This window comes from Metopolophium dirhodum, chromosome 1 (assembly GCF_019925205.1).
Source record: "Metopolophium dirhodum isolate CAU chromosome 1, ASM1992520v1, whole genome shotgun sequence".
NCBI lineage: Eukaryota > Metazoa > Arthropoda > Insecta > Hemiptera > Aphididae > Metopolophium > Metopolophium dirhodum.
The window spans coordinates 20,583,245-20,604,899 of NC_083560.1; the positions used below are offsets into that span (position 1 = coordinate 20,583,245).

Below are 21,655 nucleotides of genomic sequence, written 5' to 3' on the forward strand. Positions count from 1 at the left end.
TTTGTCCATATATTCACTACTATTAATATTCCACAGGCATTCTTCTTTCTCCACTTCGTGGATTAAAATATCAATATCAATCATATTGATATATTTTTTGTTAAATAAATTAACTCGACAAAAAATCAATTAGTCAATTTAAAAACTAAAAAACTGGTAAGAACAGGTAAAAAAACTGGTTTTAAAACGCGTCGTAACCGCTTTGGTATGTCGCATGCCATATAAAACAATGTGCTACGGTTCCAAGCGTCAACGCGTTCAAAACGCAAAACCGCGACAGGCAGCGGTGTCACACGGCAACGCGCGTCAAAACCGCGCTAGTCTGTCGCACTTCATTTACATGTATGCATTTCCATCCCGCGTTTTCGACGCACGGTGCTCGCGCGTTTTCACCGCGCGTCAAAACCTCTGTAGTGTGTCGCGACCCATATGCTGTGTCATATTATACTAAATACACCTGAAGTGAAAATTGTTATGTTTAAAAGATTTAGTTTTAATTTAAAACAAGGATTATATTACGCGAATCTGCTGAGCTGTCTCGAACGATAATTAAAAACGATGACTTCAGGTAAGTATGGTATTCTGTATAATGGCGCGTGGGCGCGTGGCACAAATATCGTGTTTGGTAGATATATATATATATATATACATATACAAAGTGATTCACCAAGCATGCTCACTTCCAATTTGTTATTTTACTTATTTTTAATTAATAACAAATTAAGTCAAATTCTGATTTTTGAAATTTTAATTTATACTCGTTGACCACATATTTTCAAATTCTTCAAATTTGTTTGTATTACTCAAGGAGAAATATTTCTTGTTGTGATGCAAACTTCTGTTTTTCATTTGAGAATCTACCTTTTTACTGTAAATTATTCAGTGGATTATTTTTTTGAAAATGTTGACTTATTTCAAAATTCAAACAAGTAATAGTAGTTACTCAGTTATTAAAATGTTTACACCAAGGAAACTAGTCCTCAAAAGTGGTTTTACATAAATATATAGTGGATGTTATTTTGCATCTAGTATATTTATTTAACTTGGACCGATTTAACAAATTAGGTATACATAGATTAATATTATTTACTAATATTTTATAATCAATAAATCCCTCATATTAAATTTTTAGTTTTTACCTCCAACATTTTGGAAAAAAACAATTCTTTTTATACACATTCACATTTTTGGATATCAAAATATGTTGTGCAATTAGTACTGTTTGAAGTAAAGTATAAAACGTTTTGATAAAAAATTCAAAAATTTCACAAATATCTAAAAGATGTCCTCTAACTTTGTTCTACATATAATATCAAATATAAATAGACATATTATTATATTATTATTATATACATATTTTAAAGCTTATGGTTTATAATATTTATACAAATTTATTACAATTTATATATTTCCTAATTTCGTAAACTTGGCACGCTGATAAACTTTCAACGGCTTTAAAAAACAATTTACTGCTCTGATTTATATGAAATTTGAACTCTTTGTATAAAACTATTATAACATTATAAATTATGGTTTATAAAAAATCGTTTGTTTAATAAACACTTGAACGTGTAATTTGCATAAAAAAATGTATTAAAGATTTAAAAAAGTCCATTGTTAATTGATTTAAATTTCTATATAGAATCTAAAAAATTGAACATTGTTAAACATTGAATAAAAAAATTTCTTACATCCAAATTTATAAAAGGGGAATAAAGGTAACCGCTCTTATGTATACGGTATAGAAGTCAAGTGTACCTATTCCCTCGTCATTCAGTAGATACTTATGGATGACGTGTTAAATTTTAATTCGATGATAAATCCATGAAAAACAATTTTGAGCGAAAGTAACTAACGGTCTAAGTTTTTGGTGAACAAGGTTACTTAACAATTATTTTAATAATAATAATAGTAAGACTACAGACACATCGAGTCAAATTTGAACTGACGTTTGACCTGTTTATTATACCTATTATATTAACATTTTTAGTTAGAGTAAAATATTCCATTACAAGAAGTATATAATATATACTTATTCTCTTTGGAAAAAACCATAGCACGCTACTCGATATTTTCCCTCTAAAAATAAAATCAATGAATCATAAATATGTTTTTGTTAATAAGTAACCACGACAAGAAAACCCTTATGTAAAATCGGTCAGAAACAAACAATGCAGCATAACATAATATTATATTTAAAAAAAAATGGAACGTCTATAATATGAAATTCACTTGTAGGTAACATTTGATTTTGTCCGTTATCCAGGAGATACGCGCCTCGTCATTGTTTTTATACGTTCGTCCAATATTGTAATTTTCAATGATTGGTATGAATAAACCATCAATTTTTCGTCGTTAGTATCGTTTAGTTTTCGTGCTGACCGCTCTATATATTGTACAAAAATGTAATTTGCATGCGCATTTTCGCCATACGCGTAGGTATACCTAGTACGCCATATAATTTTATAATTTCTTTGAGTTGGTTAAATTTGCAGAACAGATTACATTTTTAATTAAAAAAACGAGTTTTTGAAACAGATAAACTAAATTAGTTTAGTTAGTTTAGTTGGTTTAGTTTAAACTAGAACCAGAAACCACAATACTAAATTTGGAATGACGATGGGACGGATATCAGTCGTATATACATGCAGCTTTCGGAACACTTACGAGTGACGGCACAAAATCGTTTTCGCAGCCATCGAACCTCGCAGACTTGTAAGTTTAACGCCAACGTCGCGCGTCGACCGCGTTTCATGAGACGCCACTTTCCTTTCGTCGAACTATGCGTATTCACCACCACCCTTGATCGTATTTGGGTAGCTTAAAAGGTCTGCTGTTCGGACATCTTTGACAGCGGGGAGGCCACTTTTTTTCACTGAAGCATAATATTATATAGTGATAATTATTAAAAAAATCGTTGCCATGTGTACACAATGTTGTATTTCTTTATTGTTTACTAATTAGACGTTAGTATAATATGGAGCAATCGTCTTTCATATTATTCGCGATACAATGTTTTCATTCAAACTTTATAGATAATTCATCTCGCGTTATAGTATACACTACGGTTAAATCGACTGTGCAACTCCACTGTCGTACCCTGGCGAGGACGTCCGACCATAAGGAAACTAATTCCTTGCACGAGTTAATCCACAAGGAATCCAGTATTCATTTGTTTACGATGTTGTTAAACGCCGAAGAGATTATTGAAGTACGTACGTACCTACTCATAAGATGTATGTGAAGATCGCTGTGTATAAGTACTTAGGCCGAAGGCTGGAGCCACGGGGTCTTGCAAGGCATATGCAGCTGGACGTCCTAAAATATTTCATAAAACTGCTGTGTTGTATGCATATTTTGGTCCGTTTTAAACTGTATTTTTTTATCATCTTTTATTTGTATAGTGCATTAAATTCACATCCCCAGTTATCAGACATAAAATCATATTTCCTACTTTTAAATCCTTGCTCAAGTTTTGACATTTTAATTCTAACAAATGTGTAATATCTAGTTTATTATTTTTGTAATATTATTGAGTTTTAGATACAAATGTATATGGTAGTAGTATGGGTGATAGATAGGCCTCTCATTAATTCATAGGCCGATTAAGATTCCTGCCCACTTGAATACAATTATTCTGGCTTCGACTATTATGCATAGATATCCTTAATATATTATTATATTGTATTACAACCGCTCCATATAGACAACTCCAAAAAGGCCTAAAGTGGTGTAACAATATTATTATAATATTATAATTTATAATAACCATCGTGGTGGAATATTATTTTGTTATCTGACATCATTAGCTGTGTGCTAGTGCTATTAATCTAATTAAAAATAGAATAATTCAGATTTACTTAAAAACGCCTATACGTAGTTCAGTAGTATATTGCATACAATCAAGCCACCATGGTTCATCAGAGGTCACTACTATCTGACGTAAAAAGGTGTCTAATATAGTATCATAATATACCAGGCAGACCTGCAGTTGCCATTTTACCGCCACCTCCAGCAGCATACCCCATACAGCATAAAAATATTTCCCAACTAAGGTAAAAATATATTTTCAAGAAAATAATATAGTTGTCAAAATATTTTAAAAAGTTGCGTAAATAATTAGGACATATTTTAGTCATATTCTTTGGCCTAAAAGTTCATATATTTGAAAATATTTTATAAAAACCATTTACAAAATATTTTAATCATATATTTTCAAAAGACATTTTTACAGAAACTTTATAAAATATTAAGTCAACATGTTTATGCAATCATATAGTACAATATTTTTTTATCATAAGAAGAAAATATTTATAAAATAGTATTAGTTAAGTATTTATTATTCAACCACTTTAAGACTTTCACAAAATATTATCATTTCCAAATGCTGTGTGGGCGACTCTTGGATTTTTAGATTTTGAGCGAAGCGATTTGATTTTACAATGATGTGTTTTTTTTTTTTTTTTTTTAATTTTTTAATTTTTTTTTATTTTTGTGTCTGTCATCACCTTTTAGGACAGTAAAAGTGCTTGGATTTTCTTCAATAGTAACTTTTCTGATAGGAAAGTGAATCTAGTTGGTACTTTGGGGGGTCAAAAATTTCCCAGTAGTTTACACAAGCGACGTGAAAAACAAAAGAAAAATTATGGGAAAACGGGAATTTTTACGCAAAATCTGTTTTCGAGAAAATAGATTTTGGTTTTTGGTGTAACTCTAAAACAAATGACCGTAGGGACATGAAATTTTGACTGAATGTTTATATTAGCATTTTCTATACACCATAAAATTTACAAAATAAATTTTTGAGCTGTTTACGGACATTGTCAGTTTTCAATTTTTTTAGTTTTTTTTTCTATAAATATCAATAAAATTTTATCTGTTGAGTAAAAAAGCTTGAAAATTTAATAGAAGGCTCCTAGGTTATTGTTCCAAAGGCAGATGAAAAAAATTAAAAATCCTTAGTCACAGTTTTTATTTATAAGCATTTAAAGTTCAAATTTTGACAAAATACAGAAAAATCACGAAAATTAGCAAATTATTTTGAGTTGAGAATTCATAAAAATTTTTCTTTTTAAATCTAAGATTTGAAAATGTAATATAAGATTACTCATAAGTTTGTCTACCTTTATCAAAAAAAAAATGTCTACAAGAAACTTTAATTAAATTTTTATGAGCGTCTGAAATTTATATTTTTACAACATTTGATATTCACTCGATTTCTCATGTAACAATTTTCTTATTTTATTGTAATTAAAAAACGAATGACTGTAAATACTTGAAAATTTCACTGAATGTTTATATTAGCATTTTCTATACACGATAATATTTTGAAAATATTTTGACTCTTTTTGAGCTGTTTACGGACGTTGTCAGTTTTCAATTTTTTTAGTTTTTTTTTCTATAAATATCAATAAAATTTTACTTGCCGGGTAAAAAAGCGTGAAAATTTAATATAAGGCTCCTGATATATCATTCTAATAGTAGTTAAAAAATATTAAAAATACATAGACACAATTTTTTTTTATAAGCATTTAAAGTTCAAATTTTGACAACATTTATCAAATTTATAATTTATTAATTATTTTGTGGTTAAAAATGTATAAAATGTTTAACTTTTATGGCTAAGGATTGAAAATTTAAAACGTCAATAGGTTATATATAAATTACTTTATTCACAATAATATCATCAGATATACTTGGTAATATCATAGGCTGACTGACCGTTTTCGCTCAGAATTGTTTTTCTTAAACAATGATATTATATCATTGAATTCAAATTTAACACCATCCATTACAGTGACCCACTTGTAACCTATTGTACAGCAGAGCGACATCCACTTATCCACCTTTTTTTATTATTATTTGTGTCTGTGTACAGTCGAAATAATGCTTCGATTTTCAACTTATCCACCTTTTTACTATTTGTCTTAAGATCTTAACAAACTTATAAGTTACCTTCGAACTTAAACTAATTTGTTGTTTTAATATAAAACAAAGTACTGCAGTGTATAGTTATATTCATGTACATAATATATATATCGACGGTGGGCATTAACTTGTTAAAAAGTTAATTTTTTACCTTACTTAAACTAGTTAATTATTTTTGTTTTTAACTTATTAACTTATTCAGTTAAAATTTTTATTGTTGTAACTTTTTATAGTTAATTATCATTGTCGTGCAGTAAAGTTAATTTTATATTCGTGGCATGCGTAATCAACTAGACAATACTGATTCGTTAACTTTTTTTCGATTTTGGTAATTTATTTTCAAATTATATATTATAATAATTTAATTGTTTACACAGTGTTACATGTCTTGGTAAATGTTTGTGTATAACAAAACACTAGGGCACCTTAAAAATATTGTAACTTGAAAAAAAATTAACTTTTTCTAACCGAGTTAAGTTAATTTTGTTTACTCCTATTAAAAATTATCTAGTTAAATTTTTTTTTGTTAACTTGTAACTTAACTGAAGGCAATTTGATTGAATTAACTAAACTTGCCACTGTTAATTATTTTTATTAGCTGGCCCACCGTTGATATATGTATATAGGTATATAATGTATAAGTAACGGTTGTTACTAATATTAATACCTATCCGTAAGACAATAAACTCAAAATGTAGAAAACTTATTTACGGTGTTCATCCCAACGTGAACGTGACTCGACGGACCGATAATGTGTTATTGGCACGATAACGGTTTATGGTTTTTACCGAATAACAATAACATGTTAACGGTTATCGAGGGCTAGACGTCAGACCATATTGTAAATTTTAGAACTCAAAACGTTATGTATAATACGATGCATCGTTATAATATTTAAAAAGTCAGCGGCAGCTATGTCTATACAGATATTAATGTGCATCGAACAACTAAACACAATATGTATAATATGTTGCACCAGTTGTAGCGTAAAACAAAACTTAACTCCTTTATCGTGCATTTTGTTTTTTTTTTGCATAGTGTGGTGTTACATTTCATTTTATAATATTGTAATATTTGTGTCCAACCCGCAAAATTTGAAAGATTTTGGCGGTACAGTCACCTCTGTGTTATTATATATTTATATAGTACTTATATTATACGAGTTGTGAACACTATTAATAAATCAATAACTGTCATGTGGCATATCTAATTTTGATTTTTCTCAAGAAAATCGACAATGGACTGTCGTCTTCGTCCGATGCTGACGATACTTCGACAATCTTTCCAAGCTTACCAGTCCATTCGGTTACGTCGTACAGTTCCAACAGCAGCAAGAGTATCGGCCTGTCGGGGATGAGATTTGTCGTCATCAGTATAATGTCTACAGTGTTTTTACTCCAAGTATATAATATAAACATGGTATCTCGCGAGATCTATATAATAGGATCACGTGATACCAAAATATCAAATACTATAAAATAACGTTTACGCCCATAACTATATATTATTATTATTATTACCTATTATACTTGAGACCACTTCAATATCTTTTTACGATCCAATTCAATGTGCGAAACACGTTTTAAAGCGGGACGCGTAATTTATATTTTCAAAATGTTATATCCTACGCCTGCTACCTCAGATTCGTCATAATATATTACCTATTATTGAAAATAATATATTATAATATAATAGGTTAGAGGTAGGTACGTCTTAATTATAACGTTGGCTTTTTCACACTCGTACACAATGTTATATTCTTATTATCATATTGCAGTATACCGCTCGCGTGTTCGTACCTATATCGCATTCGATTAGTGAAAAGAAAAAAACCGCGCCATAAGTGTAAGATATTATAATAATTCATATTATATACTTACATATTATATTATAATAGCATTGATTATAATTAATATTATAACCAATGATAATAGGTACACTGCCTGTGGTAGTACCATGTAGTGGCGTATCTAGGTACGGGGCGAATATGGGTGTAAATCCACCCCCCCCCCCCCCCCCACAACCGGAGACCAAATTTTGTAAGCAATACAACATTTATATAATAATATGAATATAATATATGTATACTGAATGTCTATTAAAATTTTATATCCCACTCTCTTGAAAAAATCCTAGATACGCCACTGGGAAGTAGGTACACTAGTACGTCTCTGCTGCAGACTATAAAAATATATACCTATACGATTTATTTTCCTCCGGTTTAGTCATTTTCTCAGTCCATCTGGAGCGCTATACACGAGCCGGCACTGTTGGCTTTTCCAAACTGGACCAGCAGATCGCTGTCCTTGTTGCCCATATGGGGTAGCCTGATGACTGCGGTGCTAGTGTTCCCAGCATGTCTGACGATCAATAAATACGGTACGGATACGTCACGATATAATTATAATATATAAATAAATACATTTTTATTAAATTATACATTATATTATCGTCCGTCTGGACGTTAGTTGTTGTTATTATTATTATTATTATTAGTGTTACTACAATATCACTGATAGTTATTAATATTACATAATATATTATTATCACCACAGGATTGAAATTGAGCCTGTTATGGTCGTGTTATTTTTTCACGTTGGGCACGGCTGTAAGATGTATGCCGACCATGTACTCGTGTACGATGTAAGTGTGCACATATTCCGAAAAACGCGAGTATGTATCATTTACATTATCTACAATACATACGTATTGTGTAGGTACGTAAAAAAAAATATATATTAGCACCTCAAATTTATGGCCACGTGGGCTTGAAACTTAGTTTAAATTGAAATTTAAGTTAAATTTAAAGTTAAGAGTTATATTATAATATACTTCTAAATTTCATAAAAGCATATTATACACAAAAATAGAAATATTTTATAGTTAAATAACACATGTGAGTATGTGCTCCATTTCTGTTATTTTTCTGTCGGTTATTTTTATCGTAGGGCTTTCTATGCATTTGCATGTTTTTTCTTAGAGTCCAAATTGATTGGTTGTAAGATATAATATGTCCCCCATTCGGATTACTCTCGATAAAATAGAACAACTTTTTTTTGAATATTTTTGCATATTTTGAACAAAATTCATGTAAGTGCATAGTTGAAAACTTTGCAATTAGAGTTTTTGAAAATCTTATATTTTGAAACGATATTTATAATGAATGTCTATAATTATTAGGTTATTTGTCGAATTGTCGTCAATTTATACTATCTAATCTTACCTTGGTCAGACAACCAATATAAAATTATACCTAAACATTATTTTTGATTTTGTATATTTGTTTTCATATTTTGGTAAATAAAATGCATATTTTATAATTATTTGTTGCATATAAATCCTAGCCCTACCATATGAGTAATCGATAGAAATATAACAAAATTGAGCTGGCCATAAAATGATAGACACGATACTTACTAACAGAAGATATTAATTATTTATGTAAATTTTTATAGTAGTAGTGTATGGTTACATTATTAACAAATTTGAAATTAAAATTATTGGGTGAGACTGTAATATTTTCACTATGGATATTTATAATTTAAACTTGTACCTACCTATTTAAATTGTTTTATACTTGTTATTTTGATTCCTATTGAAATCCAGAAATAGTTGATTCAACACTTCGTCTGTCTAAAATTTAGTATTTATACAATACATAATATATATTACAATTATTGTCAATATTTACGATTATATTACTTCTTTTTTTCTAAAAACTATGATATTTTGTAAGAATAAATTTATTTTTAATCTATGGTGTTAATATTAGGACAAAAAAACTTAACGTGATTATACAATTAGTTATCTTATTATCAATAGTAACTGCACACTATATATGGATACAATTTAGCTCGTTATTTAGAAGTTACTTTACAAGAAAAAAGTAACACGTTAAGACTTAGTCAATAGTAACTTGACTATAACATCTTAACTCGTTTTTGTTAATGGCCAGCCTTGCTTATAATAATATATATGTACCTATAACCTATATGTACCATTGTACCTAAACGGCATTTCAGTTAATATATATTCGATGTTCGGAGCAGTACGTGCAGTATTTCGATGATTATTTAAAATTTAAATAAGTGCACTTTTCGGTGAGTTTGCAGTACCTATTATAATAACTGTCGCACAAAACCAATTGCCGTTTTATTGAACAATAAGCGAAACAAATATTAAATTGTAGCACTATTGTACAATTAAACGTTCAAATTATATTACATTTTGGTAGATATAATAGTAAATAAAAATTGATTCGCTTGTATATAAGCGTTTACCACGCGCTAAACCGGTTCAACCGATTTAGTATAATACTATAATATATAGATACGTATATAGAAAGTAGCACTCCCCTTCGTAACGCGTACAGTTATAATGATTACAACGATCATACCTACTTAATATAATATTATATTATATAATATTATTATAGGTGTTTGCACTTGTCGGCCATATGTCAGTCCGTGGGCGGCGTGGAGATGACGCCTCTGATAATAACCATGTCGGCGCAGTGGTTCCCGAAGAACGAGCGGAACATGGCAACTGGTCAGTGAACGATCATGGTCGCGTGCGCTTTTAGCATAAATGCCGCATATACCATATTATACAATTTAATATTATATTTTGCCGTGATATTGATTCGGTTGCGTGCGTGTTTAAAGGTTTCTGCCTGGCAGTTAGGATGCTAGGATCGGCGGCCACGTACATAATCGTCCCCAACGTGGTGTCGGTGGTGAATAACGGACCGCTGAAACCGTTCATCATGAGGAGTCAGATCATGCACATGTTGTACGCATGTACGGAGACTTGAACGCCCCGCGTGAAATACGCGTATTATACAACGCCGTTTGCTTATTAATTATTATTATTATATTACAGGCCTGGCTCTGAACGTGTTCGTCACGCTTTTGGTGTACATGTTCTTCCCGAAACGCACTACGCCGCTGACGTACGAGTCGAAACTGTCGATGGAGTCGCACCAGAGCGCCAAAATGTTTCACTCGCTCAAAACGCTCGTCACGTACGTGTGTGCCCCTCCCTCCCCTCCCGTCGCTTTAATCCGTAACCCTAATTTTTTTATCTCCGCTTTCAAGGAATCTCGACGTTTGGTGTCTCGTGTTTGCCTTCACATTGTCCAACACGATGTCAGTTCCGTGGGCGGCGCTGATACCATCAACTTTTTCCAAACTCCACGTGCCACCCGTAATCCGTCGTCGACGGCGATTCGTATACATTTTTTTTAAAAGTTCTCGTGTATTTATGTGGTTTTTCTCCCCAGGAATTCACGACCGAATGCAATTTTTTCATGATTCTTCACGCTTTTGCCCTCAGCTTGTCGATCAGCACGTTTGCGGACCGCTCCCCCGGCAACAGCAAAACATTCATTCTGGCCACCCGTTGTGTGTCGACGTTTTTCCTCTGCTGGCTGATGCTCATGATGAACTTCAAATTCAAGCTCACGGCCCGTACGCGCCCGTAATCACATATTATGATAATATACATTTCACCGCGATAACGATCATAATTTTATTAATAACATAATAATAATAAACGATAATTTTACGCACATTTTCAGTCATCTTGCAATGCGTAGTCCTGATAGCATTCCCGTACGCCTGGTGTAGCCAGTCGCTACTGTACGAAATGGGCGCTGAAATGATGTACCCGTTGCCCGAATGTTTCGTCGCGGCCTACATGACGCTGTTGAACAACCTGTTCGTGGACATTGTATACGTAGTGTTGTATGTTTTTCCCCATTTCGGTAATTTTAATGGATTTTTTCGAATGCTCCGCCATAGGGTACACTGAGAAAATACTAAAGTATACGATTTTTACCTTCACACGATCGCGCCGAGTTAAAACGTCAAATACACCTACGTGCTATATGCAATATATAAAATATATATAACCGATGTCGGCTGCGGAAATATCGTTAAGACTATATTTTTAACTTACTAACTCGATTTTTCAGTGTTCCAACTATTTTCATTTTCAAGGAATGTATATATGTTATAATTTCCGTGTTTATTTTCCAGACGAATACTGGATGAACGTCGGTGTATTCAGTTTCTCGATTCTAAGCATCGTCTTTCTATGTCTTACGAGGGACATGACTAAGATAAAAAAGTAAGCACTTGATATAAACCCAGTTATTTGAACATATATAGTTTATAATTTTAGTTTAGTACGTTTATAGGTATAGTTACATAAACTTTTATCATAATAAATAATATAATTATGATGTTTCTGGTTTTAAATAAAGTGGGTTCAATATTGTATAATATTTATATGTTATTTGGTCTGTAATGGACACGCCATCGTTCTCGTCAAGGTTGGGCAAGTTAATGATTTTTTTTAACTCAGTTAAGTTAAGTTAATATTCACCAACAACAAGAAGTTAAAAGTTAATTTAACTATAGGTTAACTCAGTTAAGTTAAAATTTAATGCACACTTATTGTTAACTTTTTATGAAGTTAAAAAAATGAATTTGTTTATACTACGTTAGCGTACTTAACTTTTTGATTTTTCCAACCCAAAACTAAATTATAGACTATATTGTTTATACTTTATACAGTACTAGCTCTCTGATCGTCACTGGGAGAGACCCCCAAACCCCCCGAGTTGGCAAAGAGTTTTAACCGATGTCAGAAGCTGCAGTGTTCTTTTGGTCTGGTCATCGGTCTTGAGCCGGTTGGTGTGTGATAAAGGAACTGTGATAAGGTTAGGACCATCGCGGTACGACGTGGTAACCCGGGATATGCCACCGGAAATTCGAAATTACATACAAAATCATATAGCCACCGCGATTTTTTTGGTGTCTAGCAGGTCAGTCACCTCAGTTATCCGGGTAGCAAATCCGACTTCGTCGGATAACGGACAATGTGGGACTGCCGCCGAAAACGCGACATTACGTGAAAAAAAATTTAAAAAAATTTGGGCGTCCATGCAAATCATATAGCCACCGTATTTTTTTGGGTGTCTAGCAGGTTAGTCACCTAGAATGACATTCGTTGTAGTTAGGGGTAGGTTGGTAATTAATAATTTAATGTAGCATACAAATACTGCTACAGCAGGGGCTAAAATATTGTGTCCCCTGACACACTTTGTGTCCCCTGAAAATCAAAGTGTGTCCCCTGAATGACAAATGTGTGTCCCAAGGGCCAAGTTTTATAACGTATTTTTAGTTTTATAGAAATAACAAACATTAATCATTTAATATTCTAATTTACTAGTTACCTATTCTGTTAACTTAAGTTAATTACCTATCTACTTATTTTATTTCTATACTATGGACAAGTTTGTTATAAAAAAAAGAAGAAATGATAATGAGTTAATTCTAAGTAATTAGGTACCTGCTTTAGTATAAAATAACTAAACATGCAGATACATAGAATATTTAAATTATTCTATGCTATGTCTATTGAAATACAATATTGTTTATATGGTAATACCTACTGAAAAGTTAACTAGTAAGACTGTAAGAGCATCGTAATTTATAGAATATTTTCATAATATTATTTAGGTATAGGTACTATAGCATATTAGCATATTATAAATATGTATTGATGTTTATTTTAAGTCTAAAATATATTATTAAAATACTGTCAAACGGCCAAAATTGGGGCAGTTTTGAAATTCTATTATAAATAACTTTAAGATTAATTAATCTAGACATATTTTCAATGTAACATTTTTTTTTAGTTAAGGTTTGATGTATTGATATCTGTTGCATTTGAATCATACAAATTATTCCTTTTATGGTTTTTTTTTTATTTTACTTTTTATTTAGCTTTGAGCACTATGTTAAATTTTTAAAAAGTACTAGACAATTTTCTGAATTTAACAAATATATTTTGTAACTGGTGAGTATTAACATTTAAAAAAAATAAAAACATTCTTGTTGACCAATCAAATAAGTACAAAATAATATATAAGTATAATAAAAAAAAAATTAAATAAAAAAATAATAACATTCTTGTCAAGTATTAAATAATAGGTCAGTAACTTTTTTGTTTACCAATTAAATAAGTAGTTATTAAAATATTATGTAAATAACATTAAAAAATCAGGGTTTAATAACAATGGCCCAAGTTGGACTACTTGGACTAAATAAGTAAAACGTAATTTACAGAAATGTATGCCAGATTATAATATTTTATAATATAGAGTAGTAAATTTTACACACATCCAAACATATTCTTTATTATAAATTTTTATGTAAAACGTCTAATTCAATGAGTATTAGTGTAAGTTTTCGAACCTTTTCAAAACAATAGATATTAAACTAAAAATTAATACTTTCGTTTAAAATTTGATGCTGTAACACTATCAAAGTAATTTTAAATATTGTTAAGATAACAACAGAATATTTGTATCACATTAGTTAATTGAAAAAAGACCATTATGGAGGTAAAACTAAAAGTTAATATTTTTGGCCCCCATGTTAAACACACGCCACAAGTTGGCCCATTTGACGGTATTAAAAAATTAAAGTTATTGAACTGATTATTATAATCATAAATTGGATTTTAAAGAATTAGATAGTTATTTTTCCTTATAATAAATATAACTAAAAGGATCTACATACATAGTAATATACATATTATATTATTTTATAAGTATAACAGTTTATTTAACAAACCCAATATTACTTTCAAAACATAATAAAATTTGTTTTTTAAAAACCTTGAATATTCTCATAAACTATTTTGTTACATAAAATATATTCTAATTGATGATGATAATATACAAAAATATTTAAATGTTTTTCAATTTACTACACACATAGGCTTTTACTGCGTTTAGTGATTTAAAATAATTAAAAAAGTTACCTCACTAACTCACTTACAGGGTAAGTGGTATATTAAAGTGTGTGTTACAACAGGTTTATTTGCTGTAGAAAACTGTCAAAGCCCAAAAGTAACAGTTAAATTAATTGTGTGGTGTGTCCCCTGAAATCAGATGTATTTTAGGCCCTGTGCTACAGTTACTATATAAAATATATAAATAAATAAATAGATCCTCATTAAGTCATTTAGTATACATGTAGGTTAGCTATTAATTTGATTTTATGCTCATGATTAAGCATACCCATAGTATAGTCGACTCGACTTGAGCTAGGATATTTTATTATATAACTAGCTGATCCCGTGCACTTCGTTGCCCGTTAAATGTACAAACTGTATCTTAACTTTTTGTTGCCCGGAATAAAAATTCTAATTCGCAGCAGTATACCTATTATCAGGTAGGCAATCTACCTGCGGTGGATCGCGGACCCCGTGCTGTTTGTACATAAGTGTATGATTTAACTCTAAAGTATCAAAGTTATACCAAGTTTGTCGTTTTTACTTAATTCCACCTACGGTGGATTAATATAATCAATTAATACAAAATCCTAACCTAGCCTAACCGTACTGAAATCCGATGAATAAAAAAAAACCAACATTTAATCTTTTTTAAATTAGCCTATGTTCTTCCCAGAGGTCTAATCTAGACACAAACATTCTTTTTTATGTATTGTAACGTGCCCCAGTCAATAAAATTGAAGGATGATGGAAAAAATGTAGATCTTGAGTTTTTAGTATAATATATTAATATGTTTGATTTATTTAACTTATTAAACTGTGATTGATTATATAAAAATTACTCTAAGTCCAAATATACGAATGAAGCTAGCGAGATGTGACAATAGTTACTGATGACTGTTCCTAAGCTCGTCGGTTGCTCGTCTGATGAACGCTTGTCCATCAGCTCTCCTCGATGGGTCTGTCCCTGTCATTACTTATTCTGGATAACCGTATATGGTCATCTCGCGGCATCGTCACGCGCTTGCACCCGGCAGGAAGTTGAACACATATACATGTTGTTATTGTACACGTGCGGTGCTTTATTCCATATCACTCACGATTTACATGGACATTTTATGCGAGTTATTTATATAAGTAGTCATATATTGATTGACGCACGCCGTTCATGGTCGCGCGCTCGATATTCGTTTGTACTACAACACACGCAGCGCATCTGCTATTATTATTACTATTAATGTAAATATTACGCGGCGCGTACTATATACGATTACTTTGATCTACACTTTGATCTACTGCCTATATAGGTGTTATTTTTAGATAAATGGTTAAACAGCAGTCACAGCTCGCTACAGTATATATTTTGACAAAAAATACAAATACAAATCAACAAACATGCCCTATTAACTAATAGCAACCAATATATAATACACTATTATTATTTTTATTTTTATTTTTTTTCTGGACAATCCTTATCACTTAGGGGTATGAATAATAGATAGTAGCTGATTCTCAGACCTACTGAATATGCATATAAAATTTCATAAAAATCGTTGAATTAAATTGTTGATCATTTGCAGCATTATTTTTAACTACTTCTGTGGCTCCGAACGATGTCATTTGGAAACATGAATTGAATGTTCGAATTGACTTCAGGAACAGGTTAGAATCTGGATCCGTACCGATAAGTAAACCGTGGGTGGTTTTTCAGTTGTCAGGTGGTGTTTCAATTTCCGGTAGTTGCACTTTTCCTGACGCGCAACACATACCGGCTGGCTCATTTTTGAACTCAAGCGCATTACAATGCGGACATTCCTTGTCCATAGCACCAATCTCTACTTTCGAATGAGCGTAATATTTAATATCGGGCCCATACTCGAATGCTAGACGAAAGAATGAATTGGATGTAAATGCTCTATGTACTTGATACCAATGGTATAAATTTCACTTTACCATTTGCGCAACACAATCCATTGGCTTCGTTTTTGTATTTCAAAGCCTTACAATATGAGCAAACCGAGTTCATAGAACCAATAACAACACAGTGGTAGTTACTGTAGTCAATTGACACATCGTAATTGAAAGCAGCTCGATTCAAACTTGCGCGATTATTAGTTGAATGTCGCGCTCGCGCTTCACGCGTTTGTGATATCCGAATTATTTCACGTTCATTTCGATCGTCACGTTCTTTTGCACTTTGGTTAGATCGGTAATTACCTTGGTTTGTAGCATTTCGGGTTTTTCTACCTAAATTTTTTCGTCGTATATGAGGCATATCAAATATAAATTATTGTGTCACATGCAATAATTAGTGATCATAGGTAACTTAACACTCTGCACAAAACACGATATACGAATTTAATTTAATTTAATTCGCATTGTAAAATTGTTCATCTACCAAATCATTATAATTTTAAATGTTCATTAACAAAGAGCTCACAAATAATCGACCACCATAGATGATGTTCTTGATCAGTGATTACATTGCCATGGAAACGATCAATATTATACTATCTATATTATAGTAAGGGCTGTTTTAAAAAGAAAAGGGCTGTTTTTAGGGTCTTCCCAGCAATTATTCGAATTTTTCTCGCTGTAAAAACCATCCTTGGACTTCAACGAACATTAAAAAAAATAATTGGCCAAATTGGTCCAAGCGTTGTTGAGTTATGCGCTTACCAACACATTTTGCGATTCATTTTTATATTATAGATTAATATTTATACGTTTATGTATTATAATATATACATGTACTTACCTCCAGACCCGATACAATGGCCATAGCGTGTTTATTTATGCCAAATCAAATATATAAACACCAATATAAGGAAGTCACGGCGTGACCGAGTAGGCAAAAGGACAAAAGGCAGTCAAACATAATATAATAATAACGTAGTTTATTAAATCAAAAAAAAAACATGTAAATACATCGATAAAAAAATCGAACTTTTCGACGCATGTATTTATGCCTATATATAGTAATAGGTACCTACGCGACGTAAAGTGGTAAAACTCGACTTTTCTTAAAAATTATCGATAAACACGCGCGACGGCGGCACTCGGTTTGCACGTTATCTAAGCCGCGGCGGGCTGCCGGAACAAAGTACGGCCGCGCGCGGGCTGTAAATTTAGCGGAGAACGCGAATAACGTCCGAGCGAGGACGCAGGAAGTCCTCAAAGGGGTAAAGATGAAAAATCTGAAGAAATTGATATCTTCATACATAAACTAAATTATTTATATTAATAGATAAAAAAATTATTAGTTTTTATCTTTAATCTTTTAGTATAAATACAAAGTTCTTCGTAAAAATACCTTTTTTTTCTGATATATAATATTACAAAGCAGAGACCAGGGAGACCTCCCATCGAATTTTTTCATTGGCCGTCTCTTACGCTAGTACAAAAAATCGCCAAAGGAGCGACACACGGGTCTCTGCTTTATAGTTTTAGATTTCATCCATATAAATTAGATTCAAATGATATACATTTTCAACTTTAAATAATTCATGGTAAATATTTTTTGACGTGAAAACGAAATAGACTTAAATAGCGAAATATAACAAAACTAAAAACAAAATAAATCAACTTAACTTACTTTTTAAAATGAAAAATTAATTCGTTAATTTCACGTTAATTAAAAAGAAATTTAGTAAGTTAACAGTTAAGTTAATAAAAAGCCAAAAGTAAATAGTTAAGTTAAAAAGTTAAAATTAAATTAACTTAATAACTTAAATTAAATTTTTTAACTGATTAATGCCCAATCTTGGTTCTCGTACACATACACTCAAATTTATAATGGAGTCTATGTATTATATTATGTCTTTGGTATATTACAGACATGTCCGATGTCGAAATCAAAAACCATCATGTCTGAAACAACCAACTTTTAATCCAGCCGTGATACATGATGATTAATACTTCTAGTAAGTAGTGTTTAAATGTGCAGTTCATTCGTGTATATATTATGCCTTATACAATGTTTGTTTATCGTGATTTGACGTACCGGAAGTTAATAGTTACGATGGGTGTTTTTTTTATAAATTAAACAAATTAACTAAATCATTATATTGAACCTATGTATAATGACGTGTATTATTAACGTAAACGCAAAAGTATTTATGTCCTAATTTTATATCCAATAAAATAAACTATTTTCAAATTGTGTACCTGCTATAGTTCGATATTGCATTATTGCATTATTAATAAAAGTAATTATATTTAAAACATAATATACGGTGTTGAGACCGGGAGCCCCATAATTTGGTATTGACAGGGGCCCACCGGAAAAATCCCGATTTCCCGATTTGACTATACGCACCGGTGTCTAATAATATTATAATGTACCTACTATAGGTTTGTTTGGACAAGACGATGTGCGTTCTCACTCGGGCTATGTCAATGTCACGTAGTGCGCCGCAGATGAGAAATACTCGACAAGAATCGAATACGTATCTTAGTATAATACAATATATTATATTATTAGATTTAAGACACATATTTTTGTATTGTATTCGAGTACTGGTTCTTATCGTTTCACGTGATTGTTCACCACATTTTACATTCAGTGCAATCGGTATTCTTTTTTGATAAACCATATAAATTTAGGGCCGTATTGTTAATTAAAAGAGTTTAATGTTCAACACACTTCATCCGCAATTAGGTATGTACCGTAATTTATGTAATTGCTTTTGTAAAAAGTTTTAAAAAATAGTTAACTTACTCTTAATAAAAAATAAACGAATCTTTATTAACATTTTAAAAATTGTTTAGTATTTACATTATTTAGCGTTTGATCATTTAAATATGATCAAGTTCTTGGCTTAAATACCCACCCATTCAGGGTTGTTCAATTCCGGTGACGTACGTGACGCAGCAGCCTCCGCCTCCAAATCCGGAAAGTGTTGTCGCCGCGTCCTTCGATTTTCCGCCGTCGCCGCTGCTTCCAAAATGCTACGTGGAGCCGGCTTGGTTCGATATGGCCCGCCACTTCTTCCGTTTGCGTGGCCGCATCCTTGTTCACGTACCCGCCCCCGCCGCTGCATTGATCCGGGGAAGCGCGGAACGGCAGTTCAGGCGCTCCAACCGGAAGTAGGAACGGGCACTTCACGTCGAAAATGGGCCGCGTTTAGTCCAAATTTTGGCCATATCGCACTGCAGAGGTCCTCGGCGCATCCTGAATACTGCGCGTGTGGCCGGCTTTGTTCGATGTGTCAATATCAGACATATCAAAATGACCTAGTCGTTTACACTAAAAAAGACAAAAAACGCTTGCCAAGTCAGGGATTGGCATGTAAACTTTTTAGATTTTTAATTTTTAGAAATGTATTAACTGATGTCACACCCAAGCGGGGTATAACAATTTGAATCCAGAAAAATGTCGGTGTGAACAGCCCCACAAAAAATCATTTTCATTTTATGAGATATATCTGCAAAACCGGATTGATTTCGTTGTTAGGGGTCTTGTTAGATTCACATTGGTTAGGATAAGTGCAGTGAAGATTTCCAGAACTTTATCTTTAATAGTTAATTACAGTACATTAAAAAAATTAAAACAAATTTTATTGGGCGTTTTTTGATGTTTTTCAGCTTTACAGCTTTGTAGTGAATTAACGATTTTAGATAAAGTTTTAAAAATCTTCAATGCACTTCTCCTAACCAATGTGAATCTAACAAAACCCCAAAACAACAAAATCCGTTCTCCAGTTTCAAAAATCTACCTCGCTAAATGAAAATCTGGCGAAAAATAACTCTTTTTTTATCTGTAAAAAATTAAATCATTTTTTAAAAATTTTAATTCCACATTTAGTATTTACTTGATAATCCTTTTTTAATGAGTTATCAACCAACTTTCTAGCTATCACAGTTTAGGAGAAAAATTAAAAAATAAAAATGTTGGGACTGTTTGACGTTCCGACGTTTTTATAGATTCAAATGGTTATACCGCATGGGTGTGATCAAATCTCTCTCATTAATATTTTATATTAAAGCTAGCTAAATTACCCACCTACTCATCATTACTGAGTTACATATTTATTATTTTCCTATTCAACATAAATTCTTAAAGTTTTCAAAATTCAGATTTTTTTCATTTCAATTATCATACTTACTTGATTAAAAATCAAGAAAGTAAAAAGGTAGATAATTATTGTTGTGTTTAGGTACCTATCAAATTACCAAAATATGATTCATTGTCGGTAAATACAAAATAGTGTAAGCAATAAACTTACAAATTACCATATAAATTATCTTCGTGACTTCTCGTTGTTTTTCGAACCTATGTTATTTTATTTATTAAAATCACGATTAAAGAATAATATATTATACAGGTTCAACATCGGCCCATGATATAATGTATTTTTTAAGACCACCAAACTGAGAGCAAATTCTATAGCTGTTAATTTGGAAGTTCAGACTGTCTGTTTGCTAAACAATGAAACATTGCAAACTCCATGACCCAGCATTTTGTCTGTGCAGTTCCAATAACCAATACCTACCTTAGTATAATAATATCAAACATAATATGTATGTTTCATATATTCTGTGACATGACGAAGTAAAAAGGTATGTGGTCACCACTTTGTGGTACGCATACCACCCTTGCCACGTCTATCACGAGCGTCTCCGCGTAGTTTTCCACTTTTATAATACCCTATTGATATTTTCGACCAATTAAATGCGAATAACTACTAGTAACTTCTAGAATAGTAGGAAGATGCGCCAACCGGACTAAAACTAGTTTTTTATAATCATACCATGGTACAGTATATGTTAACTATGAATCATACCTCTTTAGACATGTTCTGTAATATATAATCTGTGTTACCACAGACTTATATTACGGAGTACCAGTGGTATAATTATTTATGACTTGTATTTCGCATACCACACCAAGCAACTTTAAATAATTTATGAGAAAAAT

The 21,655-nt window shown here is 31.6% G+C and overlaps 1 protein-coding gene across 1 annotated transcript; it reads left to right on the forward strand.

The window, feature by feature from the left end:
* Positions 1–558: 558 nt before the first annotated feature.
* Positions 559–19,828, forward strand: LOC132933903 (solute carrier family 49 member 4 homolog). The gene is made up of 12 exons (XM_061000181.1): positions 559–568; positions 3,057–3,211; positions 7,156–7,329; positions 8,154–8,307; positions 8,484–8,571; positions 10,364–10,476; positions 10,593–10,727; positions 10,810–10,951; positions 11,025–11,133; positions 11,210–11,396; positions 11,507–11,672; positions 19,549–19,828. The coding sequence occupies exons 1-12, from the start codon at positions 559–561 to the stop codon at positions 19,826–19,828; spliced, it is 1,713 nt and encodes a 570-aa protein (XP_060856164.1).
* Positions 19,829–21,655: the final 1,827 nt, after the last annotated feature.

What these genes read in the sequence shown, in the direction of transcription:
- LOC132933903 (XM_061000181.1), top strand. An exon ending in CGAGCGGAACATGGCAACTG is followed by an intron (nt 10,477 to 10,592) that starts GTCAGTGAACGA and finishes GCGTGTTTAAAG; the next exon opens with GTTTCTGCCTGGCAGTTAGG. An exon ending in CCAAACTCCACGTGCCACCC is followed by an intron (nt 11,134 to 11,209) that starts GTAATCCGTCGT and finishes TTTTCTCCCCAG; the next exon opens with GAATTCACGACCGAATGCAA.